Raw genomic sequence first — 19,356 nt, forward strand, 5'->3', positions numbered from 1 at the left:
ATACATAGTATACACAAAGAGGTACGCGAGAAGTACCCGGATGACCTACTTATTGGGCAGCCATGTTTGAGTATGCAAGCGATGCACACTCGCAGTCCGTTAATGTATCCCATAATGCAACTGGAGCTGCGTAGGCGTTCGAAGCGTAATAAGAAACAAGAAAGATAGCGGTCCTCTGTTTACAAGTGTAAGTAAGATAAATAAAATAAAACATTTTAAAGACGAATTAATAACAAAAACACGATAAATATCCAAAAGTTTGGCGAGTGGGGTTTGTAATGAGTCTGTAACCATGGTGATATTACGTCATCACGTCATCACTTGACGTTGGAAAGATGGCGGATGTAGTGCGTAGCAGTGTTGTGTGCATACTGCATACTTCTGTACTGGAAGTATGTACTTTTTTACCGGCAGAGTAGTGCATACTTCCTCCAATCTAGTACATACTCTCTAAGTATGCGATTCCGGACGCAGCTCTTGTCTCTACCTGACAACATGAGGGCGTTTGATGCAGCTTTAAAGCAAAACAGCCATGTAATAAATAAGGAGGTTTTTTGGATAAATGCTCACCAAACCATATGTGTAAAACTTTAAACCAGCGAATGATAATAATAGAATATGTGATTTTAGTTGTGAGAGCAAAGATCTGCTGCTTCAGCTGTTATTACACACGCGATGTTTCATATTTTTTAATCTACAGTCTTATGCAAACGTATGGACACCCCTGGTAATCCTACCCCGGCTAACAGGGAACGTTCCCACAACTTTCACTAACGTTACGTGAAAGTTCTCCTATAATGTTATGAGCAAACGTTCTCACAATAACGTTAATAGAACGTTCTATAAACGTTACGTGACCTTGATAAATATTCTGTTCAATGTGTAATGTTATATGAACGGTCTTTTTTAAATCACTCCTAAAAACATACCTTTATAAGCTGGCATTTGAACAGTGAGGAGCTGTGTTAATTTTAATTGTTTAGTCTATTTTTATCTGTTTTATTTTGTCTCTTACTCTGTATTTTTATTTGGTTCTTACTTTTTTAATATAATGTTGTGTTATGTATGCTTATTCGATGTACAGCACTTTGGTCAACGTAAGTTGTTTTAAGAGTGCTTTATAAATAAATTTACTTACTTACTTACTTTTCTGACGCTTTTACCTTTTAATACATAATAAAAAACAGAATTTTATTTATAACTTCAATAGCATTTAAAGTAATCAGCATATTAATAACTTCAATAGATTTTAAAATATTCATCAAATTGCTCCAAAACAAGTTGTATTTTATCAAGTGTAACCCACATACTACAATTAATTTCTTAGTTGGATTATTTAAAATACAAAAACAGAAACAATATTTACAAACAAAACAATTTTTAAATAAATATTAAAACATCCACAACACCCTTCGCCTTCGGCTCGTGCCTGTGACCAAATCACAGCCGTGATGTTATTCGCGATAACACACTCCCTCATGTTCTATTGCTTAATTAAAACACTGATGCTCACCTACAAAGCCAAAAATGGACCAGCCCCAAGCTACCTTCGCGGTCTAATCAAAACCCGCTCTGTACCGCGCAACCTCCGAGCCACTAGTCTCGCTCGACTTGATCCTCCACCCAGGACTAAAGGAAGACGAGCATCAAGGCTCTTCTCTGTTCTGGCACCCAAGTGGTGGAACGAGCTTGCTCTGTCTGTCCGAACATCTGAGTCTCTTGCTGTCTTTAAAAAACAATTAAAAACCTTCATCACCTTTTTACTAAGCACTTAAGCTGACTTGTACTTATTTACTAACAATTTTTTTTCCATTTCCAAAATAAATAAAAAATAAAAAAAACTAAACACTTTGGTTTTAACAGGTTTGAGCAGATTTGTGTTCTTCGACTGTTGTTTACTTAAACTAGAGAAATGAAATGTTTACTATGGAAGCACTTCTGTAAGTCGCTCTTGACAAGAGCATCTGCTAAATGCAGAAAATGTTAAATTATGGTTGCAAATGAGGTTTAGGTAATGTTCTATGAACGTTTTCATAACTTTAAAAAAACGTTCTGAGAACATTAAGAAAACTGGACAAAATAACGTTGAAGGAACGTTCTAATAAAACATTCATACAACCAAAATGGAATGTTAAGGGAACGTTCAGAGGACCTTATTTAAAATGTTCTTAGAACATTCCAAGACAACGTTCCCAGAACATTAAATTATGGTTGCAAATGAGGTTTAGGTAACGTTCTATGAACGTTTTCATAACTTTAAAAAAACGTTCTGAGAACATCAAGAAAACTGGACAAAATAACGTTGAGGGAACATTCCAATGCAACGTTCCCACAACCAAAATGGAACGTTTGGGGAACGTTCTCAGAATTTTGTTAGCTGGGACTTTACTCTCTTATTTTTTTAATAAGTTAAAAATAACGTCCTCTACATAAAACAAACATTTTAATGCACATTTTAATTATTAATTTGCTGACTTTATCACAATAAAACCATTAAATGTAGTGGCAATTACACAACTTATGGCACATTTAGTATGTTCAATCCTGCAAATGGATAAACCTTGCACTAGAACGTGCATTTAAAGGATGTTGACTTATTTTTACTTAGTCAACACAAGACTATTTGTCAAGTTTGTAGAAAATGAATCAACTTCTAGATTCAAACGCTACAGATTAAAATTAAATAATTAAAATTAATAAACAACACAAATGACAACAGGGCCAAAGCAAACAGACATTATAGAACAACAAATAACTCTTGTCAAACAAAAGTCTAGCATATATTTGAGGACAAAAAAGTTGAATTACATGGCATAACATAAAATGCATTTTGACCCCCTTTTTTTTTTCTCCCAGTCTAACCGGATCCAATCACCCAATCGTATTTCACCTCTGCTGCAGATCTCGACTACTGACTAAGCAGGGCCGTGACTAACATATGCCTCCTCTGACACGTGTAGAGTAGCTGACCGCCTCTTTTCACTGCACAAAGTGAGTCCATAGGTATAGAGAGGAGTTAGTTTGGAGCTAGTGTACGTGTCAAAAAGAAAACATTGTTCATTGAATTTCAGTTCAAGCAGTGCAGTATTCATGCCACAATTGCTGTCCAATTGCTATCCTCTAGCCAATAATAGGCACAAATTCCCAGAGACACACTTTAAAATCTTCTGGAAAGGTTTTCCAGAAATGTAGAGGTTGAGGGCACCAACTCTATGTTATTGTCCAAAGACATGCAGTCAGGCCATCTGGAACTATTAAATAATGCCCTTAGTGTGTGTGTGTGTGTGTGCCCTGTGAAAGACTGGCGACCCCTCTAAAGCGTTTCCAATGAATCGCACTTTACTTTTTATTTCTGAGCAGTGTAAATGCAGTCAAAGAATAACAAGTGAGCACATCAGACACATTTCCATAAAAATTTATTACAATTTTTTTAATTTACTACCTATTTGATAGGTAGCACTCATGACAGATTCATGTTTGTTAGTTTTTTTTACATGTATACTCTATACAAAGTATGCTGCAAGTGCTGCCATTTTGTCTTTTGGCTTCTTGGGATTGGCTCGGCTGCCAGGCCTCCTTCCTCTGCCTCTACCCCGTCCCCTGCGAGCTCCTCCTCCTCTGTGCATAGGATGCCTCATGGCAGCATGCTTGAGCTCCACCAGATCCTGAAAGACAGGATCACAGAAAACACAGCCGGTGTGTTGCGTCTCGCCCTCACCCAGAGGTGATCGAGCTTTGTTGAAGTCCACCATGACCAACGAGGCCTCGCAAGACTCGCAGCTGTCCTGAGCGACCTGCATTTTATGAGCCTGTTCAAAGAAATGCACCACCACGGTGCACTTGTTACAGGCCATGCGCCACTTCGGGCCAGAATTAGGGTCAAAAACGAGGACGCCAGTCTCGCACTCCACACACTGACCGATGCCGAGAGAGTTGAGAGAGTGTGGACAAGATGGATGGGTACACTCATTACAGCCCATGCCTACAGAGAAGAGAGAATGAGAAGTGGAGAAAAGGGTGGAATATACTGTGATTTTATGATGCATCATTCATATCAGACTTATGTTGTCCCACATTGGTCTTCCAATATCATCACTGCTTGGTTGTATTAAGCTCTGAAGTGGCTACTCAAAGTGCTAAATTCTACTGCCTGGCATCACAGTGAACTGCACCCTATTAAATCATATGATTCTTCATAATCCCCAAGACGCACGGCACTGTCCATATACAGTGTATCACAAAAGTGAGTACACCCCTCACATTTCTGCAAATATTTTATTATATCTTTTCATGGGACAACACTATAGACATGAAACTTGGATATAACTTAGAGTAGTCAGTGTACAGCTTGTATAGCAGTGTAGATTTACTGTCTTCTGAAAATAACTCAACACACAGCCATTAATGTCTAAATAGCTGGCAACATAAGTGAGTACACCCCACAGTGAACATGTCCAAATTGTGCCCAAATGTGTCGTTGTCCCTCCCTGGTGTCATGTGTCAAGGTCCCAGGTGTAAATGGGGAGCAGGGCTGTTAAATTTGGTGTTTTGGGTACAATTCTCTCATACTGGCCACTGGATATTCAACATGGCACCTCATGGCAAAGAACTCTCTGAGGATGTGAGAAATAGAATTGTTGCTCTCCACAAAGATGGCCTGGGCTATAAGAAGATTGCTAACACCCTGAAACTGAGCTACAGCATGGTGGCCAAGGTCATACAGCGGTTTTCCAGGACAGGTTCCACCCGGAACAGGCTTCGCCAGGGTCGACCAAAGAAGTTGAGTCCACGTGTTCGGCGTCATATCCAGAGGTTGGCTTTAAAAAATAGACACGAGTGCTGCCAGCATTGCTGCAGAGGTTGAAGACGTGGGAGGTCAGCCTGTCAGTGCTCAGACCATACGCCGCACACTGCATCAACTCGGTCTGCATGGTCGTCATCCCAGAAGGAAGCTGACGCACAAGAAAGCCAGCAAACAGTTTGCTGAAAACAAGCAGTCCAAGAACATGGATTACTGGAATGCCCTGTGGTCTGACGAGACCAAGATAAACTTGTTTGGCTCAGATGGTGTCCAGCATGTGTGGCGGCGCCCTGGTGAGAAGTACCAAGACAACTGTATCTTGCCTACAGTCAAGCATGGTGGTGGTAGCATCATGGTCTTGGGCTGCATGAGTGTTGCTGGCACTGGGGAGCTGCAGTTCATTGAGGGAAACATGAATTCCAACATGTACTGTGACATTCTGAAACAGAGCATGATCCCCTCCCTTCGAAAACTGGGCCTCATGGCAGTTTTCCAACAGGATAACGACCCCAAACACAACCTCCAAGATGACAACTGCCTTGCTGAGGAAGCTGAAGGTAAAGGTGATGGACTAAACCCAATTGAGCACCTGTGGCGCATCCTCAAGTGGAAGGTGGAGGAGTTCAAGGTGTCTAACATCCACCAGCTCCGTGATGTCATCATGGAGGAGTGGAAGAGGATTCCAGTAGCAACCTGTGCAGCTCAGGAGGGTTAAGGCAGTGCTGGATAATAATGGTGGTCACACAAAATATTGACACTTTGGGCACAATGTGGACATGTTCACTGTGGAGTGTACTCACTTATGTTGCCAGCTATTTAGACATTAATGGCTGTGTGTTGAGTTATTTTCAGAAGACAGTAAATCTACACTGCTATACAAGCTGTACACTGACTACTGTAAGTTATATCCAAGTTTTATTTCTATAGTGTTGTCCCATGAAAAGATATAATAAAATATTTGCAGAAATGTGATTGTGATACACTGTACATATAATATTTTATACTCTATATTTAATTGTGAAATCCTGGCTAGCACTCGTATGATTACCTTTCTTCATGTCTCTGAAGGGAGGGTTGCTAAAGCAGTAGGGACACAGTGAGTAGCTTTTCCCACGTGAACCTGATGTCCACAGCACCAGTTCAAACTCATCCAGAGGACATCTCAGCTCCTTGTAGAGTTTGATGGCTCCATTCTGAGGCAGACTGTATGTCTCATCACAGTGGGAACAATGCAGCCGACTTGGTTTGGCCTGCAAGAACACACAGCACAGCAATGTAGTGCAATGTAGTGCAATGTAGTGTGGATAAAAGTTGAGCAAAAACAGGGATGGCACACATTTTTAAATTTAAAATTTTTGTGTGTCCTTAAAGACAAGCCCACCATAGCTGTGCAAGTGTGCCACCTTGACCAAAAAATTTAATAAACAAGGTTAATAATTAAAAAGTTTTAAAAAGAATCCACTGAGGTCAAAGCTGTTTATGTTCCAGTTCTGCTGCAAGGCCTGTGGTGGTACAATGACTAAACTAATGATTATTTATGCCACTCGATCAGTCACTCAGTCAGTCTGCCACAAATGAATGCCGGTCATTAGGCAAATTCAATCATGGAACATCGCTAATATATAGAAAATGAGGTTGAAAAAATGAGGAACATTTATGATTAATTCATAGGTTTAAAAAAAAAAAAAAAGAAGAAGCACTGGTAATGTAGCAGGATTCTGTTCCACTGCTGAAGGCTGCACTCTGTTATTGACAGTATAATTACCATAACCATGAACTTGAAACATGCAATCAATTATTTACATTAAATGAATTATTTAAGGAAATAAAGTCAAAACTTTAGAGTATCTCAAATGTAGGAAATGACTACACAGTTAGACAAAAGTTTAGACAACCAGGGACAAATTCTGACAAACATTTTGTTGTACAAATACATTAAGCCATCCTAGGACAACATTTAACAAGGTTGTCCAAACTTTTGCGCAATATTTAAAAATTAAATGACACCTAAAGTGTCTGTGTGCTAACCTGAATGTACTTCATGAAGCGATGACACTTTCCACAGCGTGAAAAAGGCTTCCCTGTAGCAGCAATGGGTGAAAAGGACACCTCCATCAGCTCATCCATACCTGCACAATAAAGAATTCAAATCAAATGTAAAAGTCTAGCGGTTCATCCAAGACCAAACAACTTGTCAACACGAGCTCTGCCTGGTCCCAAGCCTGGATAAAAAATTGTTCACATAAACGGCATCCGGTGTAAAAACTGTGCCAAGTCTAGTATACAGATGGCTGTGGCAATACCCCTAAATATGAAAAAAACATTTTGACACCCTTACCAGCAATGGAATCAACAAAATAGTGGAACTTTCTCTTAAAGATGTCCAGCGTGTGCTGCAGAACCTGATGGTAGTTTGCTTTCCCCAAAGCGATAAGATTCAGCTGCTTCTCCACTGCACTGCGGATGGTGGGCAACACCAACTCTGCATCTAGCATTGAATTTTAACACACTCAAATTAACATATACAATTACTGACCAAATAAAATTTAAATGCATCTGAAATTTATAAATAAGATATTAATGACAATGATCTGGGGTATATATACACACACTGATAAGCCAAATGATATTAATGACATGAACTTACAAAGCTCAGAAAGGACACATGAGCACAGCATAACAATTCTCATCTTACTCACCTATTTTGTAGTAGCCATGTACTAGGACAATACCCAGATTGGTAGGTTTAAGTTTGCGTCCACTCTCTACAGTGACGTAATTCCTCTGACAGATGTTATTAATGTGAACAGATATACTAGCATCAGTTCCTGAAAAGCAAACAAAAGTGCTTAATCTTATACAAAAATTAATCCTTTAGGACTGTCTTTGACATTTAATCTATTTAGATTTGTTCTATATTCACAGGTTTGCCAATCCTTTTTCATTTTTTCCTAATTTGGTGCAATCCAATTACCCAGTTGTATCTCCTACTCACAGTGATCTTAACAGAAATGTGATTAGGCAGTAATGTAATAGTTGTAGCAAGCTACAGTGTATCACAAAAGTGAGTACACCCCTCACATTTCTGCAGATATTTAAGTATATCTTTTCATGGGACAACACTGACAAAATGACACTTTGACACAATGAAAAGTAGTCTGTGTGCAGCTTATATAACAGTGTAAATTTATTCTTCCCTCAAAATAACTCAATATACAGCCATTAATGTCTAAACCACCGGCAACAAAAGTGAGTACACCCCTTAGTGAAAGTTCCTGAAGTGTCAATATTTTGTGTGGCCACCATTATTTCCCAGAACTGCCTTAACTCTCCTGGGCATGGAGTTTACCAGAGCTTCACAGGTTGCCACTGGAATGCTTTTCCACTCCTCCATGACGACATCACGGAGCTGGCGGATATTCGAGACTTTGCGCTCCTCCACCTTCCGCTTGAGGATGCCCCAAAGATGTTCTATTGGGTTTAGGTCTGGAGACATGCTTGGCCAGTCCATCACCTTTACCCTCAGCCTCTTCAATAAAGCAGTGGTCGTCTTAGAGGTGTGTTTGGGGTCATTATCATGCTGGAACACTGCCCTGCGACCCAGTTTCCGGAGGGAGGGGATCATGCTCTGCTTCAGTATTTCACAGTACATATTGGAGTTCATGTGTCCCTCAATGAAATGTAACTCCCCAACACCTGCTGCACTCATGCAGCCCCAGACCATGGCATTCCCACCACCATGCTTGACTGTAGGCATGACACACTTATCTTTGTACTCCTCACCTGATTGCCGCCACACATGCTTGAGACCATCTGAACCAAACAAATTAATTTTGTTCTCATCAGACTATAGGACATGGTTCCAGTAATCCATGTCCTTTGTTGACATGTCTTCAGCAAACTGTTTGCGGGCTTTCTTGTGTAGACTTCAGAAGAGGCTTCCTTCTGGGGTGACAGCCATGAAGACCAATTTGATGTAGTGTGCGGCGTATGGTCTGAGCACTGACAGGCTGACCCCCCACCTTTTCAATCTCTGCAGCAATGCTGACAGCACTCCTGCGCCTATCTTTCAAAGACAGCAGTTGGATGTGACGCTGAGCACGTGCACTCAGCTTCTTTGGACGACCAACGCGAGGTCTGTTCTGAGTGGACCCTGCTCTTTTAAAATGCTGGATGATCTTGGCCACTGTGCTGCAGCTCAGTTTCAGGGTGTTGGCAATCTTCTTGTAGCCTTGGCCATCTTCATGTAGCGCAACAATTCGTCTTTTAAGATCCTCAGAGAGTTCTTTGCCATGAGGTGCCATGTTGGAACTTTCAGTGACCAGTATGAGAGAGTGTGAGAGCTGTACTACTAAATTGAACACACCTGCTCCCTATGCACACCTGAGATCTAGTAACACTAATGAGTCACATGACATTTTGGAGGGAAAATGACAAGCAGTGCTCAATTTGGACATTTAGAAGTGTAGTCTCTTAGGGGTGTACTCACTTTTGTTGCCGTTGGTTTAGACATTATTGGCTGTATATTGAGTTATTTTGAGGTAAGAATAAATTTACACTGTTATATAAGCTGCACACAGACTACTTTTCATTGTGTCAAAGTGTCATTTTGTCAGTGTTGTCCCATGAAAAGATATACTTAAATATCAGCAGAAATGTGAGGGGTGTACTCACTTTAGTGATACACTGTATGTATAAAATGTGATAACTTTTATTTCACATTGTTTGAAAGGACACAAAGACTGTGGCAGAACTCAAATCTTCAGTCCTTTACCAATGCCGTGTTTCTCCATGAGTGTGATGAGTTCAGCCTCGGTGAGATAGTCAGGCGGGTTTGTCTGTTTCTCCAGCAGTTTAATATCATCTACTGTAAACGTGTCTCCTTTTTCACACACTGGCAACGCCTCCTCAAGTGCAATACCCTGCCATGGCATCACCTCTGTAAAACCTGAAAATGCAACAGCACATTAACTTACAGCTACATTCAAACAAACCATTTGTTTTTTTAACTGGATACCAAACATGTCTAACCAAACACAAGGCACAAGTAGGCTTGTCTTAAATTGCTCCTAGGTGTTAATAAGTGTGCTGAGATCCAGGCAATCACAAGTAGAATATGTTTATTGTTGAATGTGCATAATGTGCAGGTTTGTGCTTCACCTATGAAGCATCTTGTGTAAATTATTTGGTCTGGTCAATTTCTGTGGTTGTGTGATTTCTTGGAGTTTGATGGTTTTTTTATTCTTTTGTGTTTACCATTTATCAGTAATGTAGGTTCTTACTATGGGGTTTATGTACGATGGTGGGATGCATGAAATGAATGTATGTAAATAAGTTCAAGAGAAGTATTTCTAGCTTTATTTAATTTAAATCAAGTTTTTTTTTTTTTTTTACTGTCAGAAATACAGGTGAACATACCAGCAGAGATAAGAGTTTTGCCGGAGCAGGAGAATCCCTCGGATCCGATTTGGAAGTTAATAGTGGTCTGCAGGAACTTGCAGTCATGGCTGATTGTGGCTATAAAGTGGCGTGTTATATACTCATATAACCTCCAGCCGTCACTGCCTGCATACAAACATTCAACACTTAAGTCTTAGAAGGTTTTACAGGTCTGTACTGTTCTGTGTAACATGCAGGACATTTTATACCACCAAATATGAACATGTACGCAATCCATAATAATCTGCTGCTTTCGCTTACTGAAAGAATTAGAGGAAAAAGCATACAAAATGAAATGGTATAAACATGGATGGCAGACATACCGAGCTCGCTCTCAGTGGCAGCCCTCATCGGGGTGATCGGTGGATGATCTCCTGCATCCGCGCCTTTTCGAGGTCGGTTAATACCTTCAGCAAGTAAAGCTTTTACCTGTATTCACATGCAGATATTTACACACCACAGTTATTGTCTACCCACACTTGTCAGGGTGCTCTGGATAAAATAAGAAGGGTAAAGTCAGGTAATTGACAACCTCTCGACCACCAGACACACAGCCGAATGTGTGTCAGCCAATAGCACAGCTGTCGGGAATTAATAAATAAAAAAATTGATACAATAATTATGAAATAGCTGCGTCATTGTACCGTCTCTGCCCAGTAGGAGTTGTTGGACTGTTGTCTGAGTGTTCCCTTGAGGTCAAAGTTTTCAGGGTAGTGTGTGGTCTCTGTGCGAGGGTAGCTGATGTAACCCTGTGTGTATAAACGCTCTGCTATCTGCATGGTATGCTGAGGACCCATTCCTACACATACAGAAACATAAATATAAATAAATATGAACACAATCTATAGCTGGCAGAATTACAACGTTTCACAACGCTAGTAGACCTGGCACACAAACAGGCACAACTGGAAGTAGCTAAGGTGGAGGTGGTCGAATGAGTTTTAAGCTGCTGTGCAACTGTGACCTCTGCTGTCTGATCAAAGCACTAGTGGTGAGGTATTTGCAGAGTTTTCAGTGAGACCCTGCCACTGCATGCATGTCAAAGGGGAAGGACAGCTCTTACCCTCAACCAGCACAAGGGAGGTACAGACAGCAAGCAAATTGCAAGAGGGGAATTGGCACTGATCGCATTGGGTGAAATATAGGGGGAAATGTAAAAGTAACAGCTGTATTTCTTACCCAAGGCAGAACTGGCTACTCGTAACATCTCCACAGTGTTCAAGGCCAGAGGCCTCTGCTTGGCTTTTTCCTTCTTACTGACCGACTCAACCTAAGTTAAGCAACAGAAGTTTGAATGTATAATGACTTTAATTTTAGTCTTTGACAATTGTTAGCATAGCTATTACACAAACATTTATGACATGATATAGCCTTCAATAAAGCAGATACGATATAAAAGCGAAAATAAGACGTTTTAGGACACCTGAGCTTCTCTGGCTGACTTTGCCAAGTTAACAAACATCTGTCCAACTTCTCTGTCAAACACACGCACACGATTCCAGTCTAATGTGATAGGACTGTCCTTCCCTTTAAACACCTGCATTTAAAAATCCAACAAAACAAGGGTCAACAGTGTATATATATATATATATATATATATATATATATATATATATATATATATATATATATATATATACAGATAAGCCAAAACATTAGGACCACCCACAAAAATGGTCAATTCTGATATACACCTCCGTGTCAGTGGTATCTTAACAAAAAGACAAATAGCCCATGCTGTGGTCACTGTTGCACTCAACCATGACAAATTGTGGCTTTTGCACCTTTTGCTGAGTCATTTGGTCCTTGACATAGATAACTCAATGCAGATTTTTGCATAAAACAAGCTGAAACCTGGACTCATCTGACCATTTACTGAATCTTATTACAATGTTATTAACATTAGATGGTGAAATATCTAAATGATTTGCAGCCTTGCGTTAAGAAATGTTTAAATTGACAGTTCTCTAACAAAGTGGCACAAATAGGTGAGTAATGACCCATCTTTTCTTTCCTTTTAAAGGCTGAGCCCTCGGTGGATCCTTCTTCTTTTTTTTTTCCTTTTTCTCCCCCTTTAGCGCATCCAAAATTTGGATGTTCAATTTGCATCGTGCTTCCTCTCTGTCTATGCCGTACCCTGCCCTGACAGAGGAGATTGAAGCTAACCCATATCCCCTCCGAAACATGAGCAGCAGCCGGATGCATTTTTTCCACCCACACATTTATGAATTTGGCGCCACCTAGCGTTGCATGCGGAGAGACACACCCTAAGGGCACTCTTACTCATCTCCTGTGCAGGCGCCTCTAATCAGCCGGCAGAGGTCGTAATCGCATTCTGACAGAGAGAGACCCACATCCGGTTCTTTGTCCCATCCCCAACTGAGCAACCGGCCAATCGTTGCTCATACAGCCACTCAGCTTCGAACCGGTGAAGCAGAGCTGGATTCGATACTACGCACTCAGAATCCAGCCCTGGTTGCAGCGTGTCTTTTTACCGCTGTGCCACCTGAGCGGCTGGTGGATCCTTCTTTTAAACCCAATCATGATACCCTCAACTGTTATCAATTCACCTGTTTATTGGGAAAAGTTTTAAAAATAATATTTTATGAACTGCACTCTTATTTTGCCCCGTCCAGACTTTTATTGAAGTTTTGCAGGCATCAAATTTGAGATGTGTTTATATTTTTGAACACAAATCAAGTTCTTTGTACTTTTGTCATTCAAGAGAATGAACACACCACCAATTCTGGAAAAAAGATTGTAAAAATAAACACCTAATAAATCTAATAGATTAGAAACACTGATCAAGAATCTGACCTTGGCCTGGATGACCCAGTAAGTCTCAGGTTTGAAGGACTGGATTTTATCATGTCGCTCTACACAGAACCCCAGTGTTGGTGTTTGGCATGGGCCAAAGGAGATCAGAGAAGAGTCCAGATTACCGTATTTTCCTTGAAAGTACTTGGTTTGAAAGCTGAATTAAAGAAGAGAAGAAGAGAGCTCTGTTGGTGATTTAACATATAAATAAAAATAATGCATGGTCATGTGGGTGGGAATGAGATCCTAATGCATGCACGACTTGGTAAGGCATGGGAAAAACATAAACAATTACCGTGTAAAAGCACAGCCGATTCGAAGATCCAGCTCTTGCCGAGCATCTACAGACAGAGCCTCATTCTTGTTTGGTTCCCCCAGCTGGTTCATGGCATTACATATATCTGTATCTGTGATGGAGCTGAACTTAGCCCGGTATATGGTGCGCTCATTACCGTATGATTTATTCATCACTGGCTGGATGGCATCTAAGACCTAGCCAAACCAGACATGCATTACACATCATGCATTTTTTTTGCTAAACATAATATGATTCTCTTGTTCAGAGCTATGTGGGACTCAGACTTACCTCAAAACAAATGTTTTCTCCCTCTTTGTCACAATCCAACCATAAAACAACGTAGTCACAACCTTTGGCTTCAACCTATAAGCAAAAATAGCATCAAGAACAGCAGGTACTTTATTTCAGCTGAAATGCAACTACTTGGCCATCACGCAACAGGGGAACAATTTTTGGAAGAAGTGCAGGGGTGCCAATATTTTTGGCCAGGATTTTATGTTTTTATTGAGTTCTACAAGGTAAAAAAAGTAGACGAGGGGATACCTGCAAGAATTTGACCATGTTGAGTTTAGGGTTGGCCTCTTTCTTCTCAGTTGGTGCTTTGCTGAACAGCTCTGCAGGATCCACTTTATCCCAATTATTGTATTTTCCTGTTAAACAACAGCAACTAAATTACAATCACATTCATCTGAAGGAAACAACGTAAGAAACAAAACTGCAGAGCCAAAAGCAAGTATGTGCATGCTAAACATATTACAAATGACCAAAGAACCTCAAGTGTAGATCTTTAATTCACCTAATTATTTAATTAATGGGCATTGTGTGTATAATGTATGTAGAAATGTTAATATTTTATACTGTGGTTCCTGAGTGGTGCAACAGAAAAGCATTTGCGTGGAGGTTAAGTTTGAATGATGAATGGACCACAAGCCAACTGTGGTCAGAAGGGATGGCATTACTGTTTTCCTTTTTAATCCTGAGAGGCCATTTGTGGACTTACATGTATGTAATTGAACGTGTGTGTTAATGACTTTTTCAAGAGCTAATTTGCAAATGATTTTAATTAAGGAGATAAGATGTGTGGGTTTCATGAGTAAACATTAAGTTAAACATTTAAATGTTTGAGTGATGTATGAAGATCAAAAACCTGCCTGTAAAATCCAGACTCATGACGTGGCCACAGACTGACGTCATCTTGAAACGGACGCTTTGGCCCATGAAAGATCCCACATACTCGTGCACCGAGCATGCTCCATTCAGACCTTTATGACTAGAACAGCTACCTGTTAGCACAGAAAAACTTTAGATCAGTATATTAGCCTAAATCGGCCAGAGAATAAGCAATAACTCAGCAGTTGTCACTGTGTATATTACTGCAAAGTGTGCTGTGGTCTGTCCAATCAGCAGTGAAACACAGTAAAAGCATTACTTTCAAGTGCTATAAGTTCTAATAGGGTTTGTTAGTGAACGTCCCACCCTAACTGGGCACCATATTCCCAGGACTAATGTCTCTATGAATTAGGTAACATTTACATGTTCATTATCTTCTCTTCATTCAGCAAACTCTCAAATCTCTACCTGACCCGAACTCAAGAGAAGGATGACGCTGACCGCTGGCTACTGGTTTCCCAAGGCCGCACCCTCATTTGCACATGAGAGAGCATTATGAGGGACAGTGACAAACATAATGAAGTGTTTCGACCTCCACTTCTTTCACTTTTGCCATGGCTACCTTCAGACCAGTCCATATAAAAACAGGTAAAATGGAAGGCAATCACATAAACTCTGACCTGCAGCTCCATTCCAGCCAACTGAACCTAAAGTGCTACCAGCATCTGAGCAACATCACCACATCGCTCCTACCAGCATGCAGCAGGTACGTCTATCTAACAATTATCTCACTGTAAAACTGGGTGATAAACTGATACAATATTGATATTGCACTACATTATATTATTTAATTTCACACAAAAGGATGCTTGGCTTTAAAACGTTTGAGGAACACTGCAGTGTTTTATGCAACAGGAATATGAAAATATAACTATACAATTAATAATCATATGTATTTAAATACTAAACAAAGACAGAATTTTAAAGACAGCCATAATCTGTATTAACTATCATAACTTCTTCAGCAGCTCCTGAGACTCCTGACCCTGACTCTGCTCATGGTTGAGCACAACCTGTGCAGTCCCGCTTTAGGTCGCTGTGAGATGGACGAAGCAGCCTCTCCAATCTGCATGTCCAATCTGGAGGAATATTACGCTGAAGTTACCAACCTGCCCAGCCGCCTCAACGAGCGAAGCCTGGCCGCATGGACCTACGTGTGAGTAACACTTTTTATTTGAAGATTTGCGGAGCTACTCAGAGTTCCAGCAGGAATCTGAAGCTGCTAAATTCAGAAAGCAAACATTTGAATACAGAAGGGGTTCAAAATTCCAATCATACAGTTCAGTGCCAAAGTATTTGCCCCCTTCCTAGTAAGTTTTTCTTTTTAATTGTTTCAGATCTTCAAACTGAATTTAATACAAGACAAATATGCCTCAGTAAACATAAACTAATGTTTTAATTAATAATTATCAATTATTATTATTATTAATCATTTTTTTTGCAATCCGCTGTGGCAAACCCTAAAAAAATATGGGAGCTGCCAAAAAAAAAAAACTTTTTGTTTTGTGACGAGAGCAACTGTGCATTTATTAATTGGTTTGTCATATATTGTTTAAACATTCGTAAATTTGGGTGTGGATAATTGTGCAGCCCAGAAATTCTAAATTTAGATTTATTTCACCATCATGCCTCATTTAAGGACAAAAGGGAGTTTCAGTAAATCTGATCAAACACTATGATTGTATAGACCAAAGTCATAAATGTGTGTATGCATTATTTTAGTGAGGATTTTAATTACATGACCAAAAGTATGTGAATACCTGACTGTCAGCTTGACTGTCATAATTATATAACAACACCTGCAAGCAGACAAGTTGTGTTTACAACAACACTGAAATATTTTGAAGTATTTACACTAGCAAGTGTGTACGATTTCTTTTATTACAGGGAAAAGATTGATCTGGATCGCGTGCCACAGGTTATTCATGAAGCTGTCTGCCTCACACGACACTCCTGCAATGGTGTGGACACCGCCTTCAGTGTGGAGAGCATACCCATCGCCATTAAAATGCCAGTGCTACGGAGAAACCCTGGGTGCCAGTTTTACTCCACTGACTTTGAGTCTGTTAACATAGCCTGTGTATGTGCAGCCGCTCGAAGGATCTAAACACATAGCCTTTTAGATTTAAGCATTAATTCACTGATAAGTCATGTTCAAAACCTGCTAGTCATGCCTGCTGAAGTAACAAATATATAGCCATATTAAAACATCCTAGACAGATTATTCAAATCGTCCAGAATGTTTTGTATTGATATTGATATTCTGAAAGCTTGCAACTGATGAAAAATAAAGGAGAATTATTAGGAATGTGCATCTGCTGTGGTTTTAACTGCTTTTATGTGCAAAATCAAACCTGACATGCATCAGAGTTTTTACAGTGTTTCTTCTCAGGTACACATATCTAGGACTTTTCAGGGGGAAATGTGTTTGTATTTTTAAGCTCAGATGAACTGTTGAGCAGCTTGTATCAAGTAAGAATGGGCAAATATTTCAGTTAAAAAACTGCAGCAACAAATAGTGTATTCAGTTCCCAAACATTTAAAACGTGTCATTTATAGGAAAGGTGATGTAACACAGTGGCAAATAATGCCAAACTTTTTTGCGTGTGTTACAGGCATCAAGAATTCTGTAATTGTTTACAAAATGCAACTTAGCTTTGTTTTATTGCATTTTACAAAATGTTTTAATGTTTCTAGAAATGGGAAACCACAATTGAAACAAAAACTGAAACTTATAAGGCTTAAAGTTGATTGCTTGTCACAGTAGTTATTTACACCCAACTATACTGTACCTACTGTACCTCTGACTGTTTTTGCAGCCATTGAAATGAATGTATTGAAGAGAATGAATAGGATAACAACATGGGTTTAAAAGATTAGCACTAAATTACTGAAAAAAATGGAAGGAATATGCTGTTTCAGCAAAACAATGACCCAAAATATACAGGGGTTGGACAATGAAACTGAAACACCTGTCATTTTAGTGTGGGAGGTTTCATGGCTAAATTGGACCAGTCTGGTGGCCAATCTTCATTAATTGCACATTGCACCAGTAAGAGCAGAGTGTGAAGGTTCAATTAGCAGGGTAAGAGCACAGTTTTGCTCAAAATATTGCAATGCACACAACATTATGGGTGACATACCAGAGTTCAAAAGAGACAAATTGTTGGTGCACGTCTTGCTGGCGCATCTGTGACCAAGACAGCAAGTCTTTGTGATGTATCAAGAGCCACGGTATCCAGGGTAATGTCAGCATACCACCAAGAAGGACAAACCACATCCAACAGGATTAACTGTGGACGCAAGAGGAAGCTGTCTGAAAGGGATGTTCGGGTGCTAACCCGGATTGTATCCAAAAAACATAAAACCACGGCTGCCCAAATCACGGCAGAATTAAATGTGCACCTCAACTCTCCTGTTTCCACCAGAACTGTCCGTCGGGAGCTCCACAGGGTCAATATACACGGCCGGGCTGCTATAGCCAAACCTTTGGTCACTCGTGCCAATGCCAAACGTCGGTTTCAATGGTGCAAGGAGCGCAAATCTTGGGCTGTGGACAATGTGAAACATGTATTGTTCTCTGATGAGTCCACCTTTACTGTTTTCCCCACATCCGGGAGAGTTACGGTGTGGAGAAGCCCCAAAGAAGCGTACCACCCAGACTGTTGCATGCCCAGAGTGAAGCATGGGGGTGGATCAGTGATGGTTTGGGCTGCTATATCATGGCATTCCCTTGGCCCAATACTTGTGCTAGTTGGGCGCGTCACTGCCAAGGACTACCGAACCATTCTGGAGGACCATGTGCATCCAATGGTTCAAACATTGTATCCTGAAGGCGGTGCCGTGTATCAGGATGACAATGCACCAATACACACAGCAAGACTGGTGAAAGATTGGTTTGATGAACATGAAAGTGAAGTTGAACATCTCCCATGGCCTGCACAGTCACCAGATCTAAATATTATTGAGCCACTTTGGGGTGTTTTGGAGAAGCGAGTCAGGAAACGTTTTCCTCCACCAGCATCACGTAGTGACCTGGCCACTATCCTGCAAGAAGAATGGCTTAAAATCCCTCTGACCACTGTGCAGGACTTGTATATGTCATTTCCAAGACGAATTGACGCTGTATTGGCCGCAAAAGGAGGCCCTACACCATACTAATAAATTATTGTGGTCTAAAACCAGGTGTTTCAGTTTCATTGTCCAACCCCTGTACATCAAAACTGATGGTCACCAGGAGTTCATGGTACTACATAATACAGGCTAAATTAGGCTCCAGAAATGGCACAAAAAGGATAGATAGATGGCCAAATAAAATTCCTGTAAATATTAGTAAACAAATTACCGATCAAATAAGGAAATTTGAGTTCTTTAGGAAATCTAACTTACCTTTAGAAAGGATTTTAGCGATGGATTGTGCCAGAGAAGGTTTCTCTGCTACCATCAAAACAGTCCTCATCTCTGCTATACTGAGCTAATACACACACAGATAGCTCATTTATTGCAAAAACACATTGAACTGTGTTAATCTTACATATAACTACCTCGTCAACCCGAGAATAAGTAAAGTAATAAACCACTTATCCAGATATTAAATGTAAACGCTGTTGGAAATAAACCGGTGAGCTGATTGTATGAAAGCATGTCTTCTATTTCCGAGTCACTGGTTTACACAATAGAAGTCCCAGCTGCTTCAAACCGTGCATGTGGAAAATCCTGAGACTGTAAAAATCACATTCATGTGGTGAAATTGAGGCTTTTTCGGTTATAAAAACTTCATCAACATCAAAAATGTTACGAAGAAGGTTTGAGGTCTGAGCTCAAAGGTTCT

General features: G+C 40.2%; 1 protein-coding gene across 2 annotated transcripts; it reads right to left on the bottom strand.

Annotated features, from left to right (window-relative positions):
• Nucleotides 1-3,399: 3,399 nt before the first annotated feature.
• On the bottom strand, nucleotides 3,400-18,999 carry top3b (DNA topoisomerase III beta). 2 transcript variants are annotated; one of them, XM_063017592.1, is made up of 17 exons: nucleotides 18,915-18,999; nucleotides 14,507-14,638; nucleotides 13,899-14,005; nucleotides 13,644-13,718; nucleotides 13,353-13,549; nucleotides 13,058-13,214; nucleotides 11,664-11,777; nucleotides 11,420-11,510; nucleotides 10,885-11,039; nucleotides 10,564-10,669; nucleotides 10,220-10,366; nucleotides 9,576-9,749; nucleotides 7,501-7,629; nucleotides 7,140-7,289; nucleotides 6,830-6,930; nucleotides 5,850-6,051; nucleotides 3,400-3,982 (listed from the first exon to the last, which is right to left on the bottom strand). In XM_063017592.1, exons 1-17 carry the CDS (start codon nucleotides 18,982-18,984, stop codon nucleotides 3,504-3,506), a joined length of 2,586 nt encoding a protein of 861 aa, XP_062873662.1. In that variant the 5' UTR covers nucleotides 18,985-18,999; the 3' UTR covers nucleotides 3,400-3,503. The 2 variants fall into 2 exon arrangements, with proteins under 2 accessions (XP_062873662.1, XP_062873663.1); XM_063017593.1 differs by lacking the exon at nucleotides 11,664-11,777.
• Between the last annotated feature and the right edge of the window lie 357 nt (nucleotides 19,000-19,356).

Source organism: Trichomycterus rosablanca, chromosome 21, assembly GCF_030014385.1.
Source record: "Trichomycterus rosablanca isolate fTriRos1 chromosome 21, fTriRos1.hap1, whole genome shotgun sequence".
Taxonomy (NCBI): Eukaryota; Metazoa; Chordata; class Actinopteri; order Siluriformes; family Trichomycteridae; genus Trichomycterus; species Trichomycterus rosablanca.